This window comes from Tilletiopsis washingtonensis, assembly GCF_003144115.1.
Source record: "Tilletiopsis washingtonensis strain MCA 4186 unplaced genomic scaffold FA09scaffold_23, whole genome shotgun sequence".
Lineage (NCBI taxonomy): Eukaryota > Fungi > Basidiomycota > Exobasidiomycetes > Entylomatales > Tilletiopsis > Tilletiopsis washingtonensis.
Genome location: NW_020312020.1, coordinates 210,887 through 215,431, shown reverse-complemented (window position 1 = coordinate 215,431; position 4,545 = coordinate 210,887). Strand labels below are relative to the sequence as shown.

General features: G+C 63.9%; 3 protein-coding genes across 3 annotated transcripts in view; 1 reads left to right on the top strand and 2 right to left on the bottom strand.

Moving 5' to 3' along the window:
* Positions 1-64: 64 nt before the first annotated feature.
* Positions 65-2,418, bottom strand: FA09DRAFT_332227 (hypothetical protein). Its single transcript, XM_025743370.1, has 4 exons — positions 1,838-2,418; positions 1,284-1,435; positions 820-948; positions 65-529 (listed from the first exon to the last, which is right to left on the bottom strand). The coding sequence occupies exons 1-4, from the start codon at positions 1,966-1,968 to the stop codon at positions 252-254; spliced, it is 690 nt and encodes a 229-aa protein (XP_025595599.1). The 5' UTR covers positions 1,969-2,418; the 3' UTR covers positions 65-251.
* Positions 2,419-2,722: 304 nt separating this feature from the next.
* On the top strand, positions 2,723-4,309 carry FA09DRAFT_332226 (supernatant protein factor, C-terminal domain-containing protein). The gene is made up of 5 exons (XM_025743369.1): positions 2,723-2,870; positions 3,458-3,651; positions 3,730-3,875; positions 3,982-4,078; positions 4,179-4,309. The coding sequence occupies exons 1-5, from the start codon at positions 2,733-2,735 to the stop codon at positions 4,216-4,218; spliced, it is 615 nt and encodes a 204-aa protein (XP_025595598.1). The 5' UTR covers positions 2,723-2,732; the 3' UTR covers positions 4,219-4,309.
* Positions 4,310-4,334: 25 nt separating this feature from the next.
* The window catches only part of FA09DRAFT_344354 (hypothetical protein), a gene marked incomplete at both ends in the record, with an annotated part of 1,638 nt that continues 1,427 nt past the window's right edge, over positions 4,335-4,545 (bottom strand). Inside the window, one exon of the mRNA XM_025744648.1 lies at positions 4,335-4,392. Coding sequence (XP_025595597.1) covers positions 4,335-4,392 — 58 coding nt within the window. The remainder of the gene's footprint in view (positions 4,393-4,545) is intronic.

Below are 4,545 nucleotides of genomic sequence, written 5' to 3'. Positions count from 1 at the left end.
CCGTGTTCTGCAAAAAGCGTGCCCCGCACGAACACGCACGCAAAGGCACGAATGAAGGAAAAAGGTGTGTATAGTATTTGGTTGGGTCTCTGCCCGTCAAGGTGGAGGAAAAGAGAAGAGAGAGGCAACAAGATGGCAGGCCAGGGTTGCGGAGAGCGGAGAGCATCGGGAGGGCGCGCGGCCAGCCGCAACCCGCGCGGCCATGGAGGGGGCCCGCGAGAGCACGCCGCAGCCTTTCACTGGCGCTCTCTCTAAGCCTCCTTTGCAGCCTCCTGGGCGTCCTTCTTGATTTCCTGCTGCTCCTTCTTCTCCTCTTCATGGTGCTTCTCCTCCGTCGCCGCCGGCGCCTCGGTCTGCGCCTCCTTCTTCTCCTCGGCAGCGGCAGCAGCAGGCTTGCTCGACGAGGCCGCGGCCTCCGACGTCGCTCCGCCAGCGGCGGGAGGCGCATCGGCCTCGGACACGGCGCCGCCCTTGGCCTTTGCGTTGGTGGCTTGTGCCTCTTCGAAGGACGTCTTGAACTGCTGTGCGTCTGGGAGAGCGAGGCTGCCATCAGCAATTGCAAGAAAAACGGCAGGCCCCCAATGGCTGCTGCGGCCCGACCCGCTCTTCCAGCCGCCTCGATGGTCGTGACGAGCTGCCCCCGAACCGACAGAGCTGCGCGTCGCGCACATCGTCGCCGAGCCCGAGTTGCATACTCTCTCTGCTTCCCTCCTACTTCCTCCCTGTCCTACACTCTCGACCCTCTTGCCCCCCCCCCCCCCCCCCCCCCCCCCCCCCCCGGCCGCATCTGCCCTAGAGACGTGTCGAAGAAACACTCACTGTCCGAGTTGGCAAAGCGAATGGCAAGCGTCTCGGCCGTCGGCTCGCCATCGGCCACATCTGCCGCCACGTTGTACACCCACGAACGATCCGAGCCCACGTTGGGCGAGAGCTTCATGTCCGACGTGACTGTGCGGGCGCGAGCACGGGGAGAGAAACAAGGTCAGCTTAGAGCCGCGTTTCAAGAAATAAACTGGGAGAGAAGCAGCTGTCCCCCATTGCGACGCGCACAAGCGAGCACCTTGCGCAAGGCGCGAGTCTCGCAAGCAAACGAGGGCTGACCTGGGTGCGCGAGCCCCACACGCGCCCGCATGTAGCTAACAGCTGCCTGCGGCTTGCCTCGTTCTTCTCTGAATCTTCCCCTCCCCCCCCCCTCTTGGCCCTACCGAGCCCTCTGCTGCTCCTCCGCCCTCCCAAGTTTCTCTTTCTTTCACCACCTTTCTCGCGTTCCACGAAGCACTCACCATAGTGGTTCGCGCACACCTTGAGCGTCTTGTCACGACGCATGACGAGGCGCACCTTGGAGCTCTGCTTGTGCGCCAGCAGACGCACATCGCCCGTGCCGCGCTCCTTCCACTCCTTTGCCTCCTTGTCGAAGCGGAAGAGCTTTGCGCGCCTGCGCCAAGGTCGAGGTGGGGGGTGAGAAAGAGGGGAGGAGAAGAGAATAAGGGGGGCAAGCATGTGCAGCGGCAACCCGCCTCCGCTTCGAGTCCCACCCTTGATGATGGAGACGACGACTGGAGAGAGCTGCGAGAGGCACCAACGAAAGAGAAGCTGGGCCACAGCGAGCTGTTCCTGCTTCTCTTCGAGTCTGCAAAGCGACTTGTCGGCTCGGAGAGAAGCAGCTCTGCTAGGTCATTGCTCCACCTCACCACGCCCAGTCCTGCTGCCGCTTCTTGGACATTTCCCCTTCCCCCCGCCCCCTTGGCGTCACCTTGCCGTCCTCGTTTCCCGGCCTTCTGCGCGGGTAACGGGGCGCAAGGGACGCCGCACTTGCGCGCAACAATGGGCGACTCACATCTTGAACAGCACCTCCTCGTCCTCCTCGTGCGTCTTGGTCTCGACCTGCGTGTCGAGCTTGTGCACGGGCTCAAACTGCGGGTCGGGCTCGCCGCCTTCTTCTGTGGCGCCCTGCGAGTATGTGCGCATCACCAGCGTCAGTAGGGCAAGGCGGGCGCAACAAGGAAGTCAGGGGTAGACCATGGTCTCCAAGTCGGTGGCTCTGGCCAGCGCGCTGCAGAAGCAGAGGAGCAGGGGTGCTACTGCCGCATAGCCTGCCCTGCTTGACTGCTCGCCCAACTGCTCAGAGGCCACTGCCTTGCCATGGCGAGACAGCCAAGCAGTGCAGGCACTGTGAGGCTCACGCCCAGGGGGCACGGCGTTGCGTTGCGGGGCGTGCGCGCCCAGGCAGCGTGCGAGGCGACAGAGGCTCCCTGCAGCCCTCTGCTCTTCCCTTGGGCCCGCGGCGCAGGCGGGCAGCACTGGCAGGTGCGGTGCAGCGGGGAGCGAGAGGAGGCAGACGCACCGTGCCGGCAAGCGGGTCGTTGGATGCGTCGGCTGCAGACATGGTGTGTGTGTGATGCGTGAGTGAGGGGTGGGGGTGGTGGAGGAGCAGAGGGGCGCCGCGACCGCTCGCCTCGTCCGCGTCCAGGTCAGCAGCGCTGCTGAAGTGAGCGCCTTCGACGCCGCCGCCGCCACGGCCGCGCCACCAAGCCGTGCGCTGTCATTTCCCAGACGCAGCCTGCCTCGCCTGCCGCTGGCGTGTGCATCGCACGTGACCTCGCCCTCTCGCGCGCCTCCGCTGCTGCTGCCGCGCGACGCCCGTGCACGCCGCGCGCGCCGCGCTTCTCGCATCCATCCATCCGTCCACCTAGCCTCTCCCATCTCCTCGCTCTCTCGCGCGCCCTCAGCAAATGGCGCGCCGCATCTCGCTGCTCGGCCTGCTCGGCGCCCTGCTCGCGCTCGCCGTGTGCGCGGCGACGGCGCACATGATCGAGCTGCAGCCCAGTGCAAAGGAGTGCTTCTTTGAAGACCTCAACCCCGGCGATCAGGTGCGTGTGGGCTGCACGTGCGAGGCGCGGCAGAGCGGAGCGTGCATGTGCACGAGTTGATGGCCAGAGAGAGAGAGGGGGGCAGCAAGAAACATGGCGCAGCGTCCGTCCGTGTGCGGCGGCATGGTGCCGAACGGAGGCACCAGCGGGAGAGACGGCGCCTTTCGCTTGCGTGCCAGCGCAGCTTGAATCATAGGAGCTCGGGGCAACGTACAGGAAGCAAGAGGCAGAGCACATGAACGGCACTGGGCACGGCCAACGAAGCGAGGGCGTGCGCGCTTTGCGGACGCTCCCCCTCGTCCAGACTGTGCTGTCCTGGCTGCCAGTTGGACAACGGTCAGAACAAGGCCAAGCCAAGGCCAAGCCAAGGCCAAGCCAAGGCCGTAGCTCGAGTGAGACGAGCGCGGCAGCTGCAAGAGCCTGTCGACGGCTTGCCTCTGCAATTCGAGCAGCTGCGATGCTTGCGCGCATACCTGCCCCTCGCGCATTCAGGCGGGCCTCCTTGCTCCGCCTTCGCTCCCTTCTCGTCGCTTGACCAGCCCGGCCTCTTTTCTCCACTCTTGCTTACTCCCTCGGCTTCCTCTCAGATGACGCTGACCTTCCAAGTAGGCGGCGGCGGCCATCTCGACGTCGATGCCTGGCTTGATGATCCTCTCTCTGCGCGCCTCTTCGAGCTGCACCACAAGGACACAGGCACGTACTCCTTCACTGCCTCACAAGCCGGCAAGTACACGTACTGCTTCAGCAATGAGTTTAGCACCGTGTCCGACAAGACTGTTTCGTGAGTGCTCTCGCCTCCCCTCAACCCCCCCCCCCCCCCTCTGTCAGGTGCGAGAGAGGAGGCTGACAGAGAAAGCAGCTTCAACGTGCACGGCATCATCTACGTGCCCGACGATGGCGAGATGCTGCCCATTGAGCGAGAAATCAGAGATTTGGCAGCGAGTCTGCAGGCCATCAAGGATGAACAGGAATACCTCGTCATTCGCGAGAGGGTGCATCGCAACAGTGAGTTGTGCTCCTGCGCTCTCCCCTACGCTGCCGCTCGTGACCCCCCGGCAGAGAGTGTGGGCGACTGGGACGCTGACACCTTGTGGGGGGTGGGGTGGCACAGCTGCCGAATCGACCAATTCGCGCGTCAAGTGGTGGAGCATTCTGCAGGGCTTCATGCTCGTTGGCGTCTGCTCGTTGCAAGTCTACTTCGTCAAGCGGTGCGTTGAATCCCCCACTCGCCCACCCACCGCACCAATGCGCGCCATGCAAAGTCATGGCTGTCCACGCCCCTTGCTGACGATGTCGCCGATCTGACAGGCAATTCGAGGTGCGAGGCTCGAATCGCTCGGCCTTCTGAGGCTGCGGCGGTGCATACATCAAGGCGTTGCTCACACGCCCGCGTGTGTATCTTCACGTCCCTCACGCGAGGCCCCTGTATTCTTCTCACGACTCCCACTTCTCTCTTGGCCCTCATCACGAAAAATATGCCACGAGTGTCAGACCATGAACATCCTCAGCCCGGCCGGGCAGTCTGTGAAGCGGGATGCACGTTCTCGAGATGCAACAGAGTGAGGCAAGGGTGGAAGGCGATAGAAGTACAGCGAAAGATGGCAGGCTCGTGAGGTGGACGTTGAGGAAAGTAGGTGGCGTGACAGAGCGCAGAGACGCGTGATAGGGACATCCG

Coding starts and splice junctions, on each gene's coding strand:
- FA09DRAFT_332227 (XM_025743370.1), bottom strand. CDS start 1,968: ATGCGCACATACTCGCAGGGCGCCACAGAAGAAGGCGGCGAGCCCGAC. Junction 949..1,283: donor GGTGTGCGCGAACCACTATG/GTGAGTGCTTCG, acceptor GCGCCCGCACAG/TCACGTCGGACATGAAGCTC. Junction 530..819: donor TCGCTTTGCCAACTCGGACA/GTGAGTGTTTCT, acceptor TCGCTCTCCCAG/ACGCACAGCAGTTCAAGACG.
- FA09DRAFT_332226 (XM_025743369.1), top strand. CDS start 2,733: ATGGCGCGCCGCATCTCGCTGCTCGGCCTGCTCGGCGCCCTGCTCGCG. Junction 3,876..3,981: donor CGAGAGGGTGCATCGCAACA/GTGAGTTGTGCT, acceptor GGGGTGGCACAG/CTGCCGAATCGACCAATTCG. Junction 4,079..4,178: donor CAAGTCTACTTCGTCAAGCG/GTGCGTTGAATC, acceptor CCGATCTGACAG/GCAATTCGAGGTGCGAGGCT.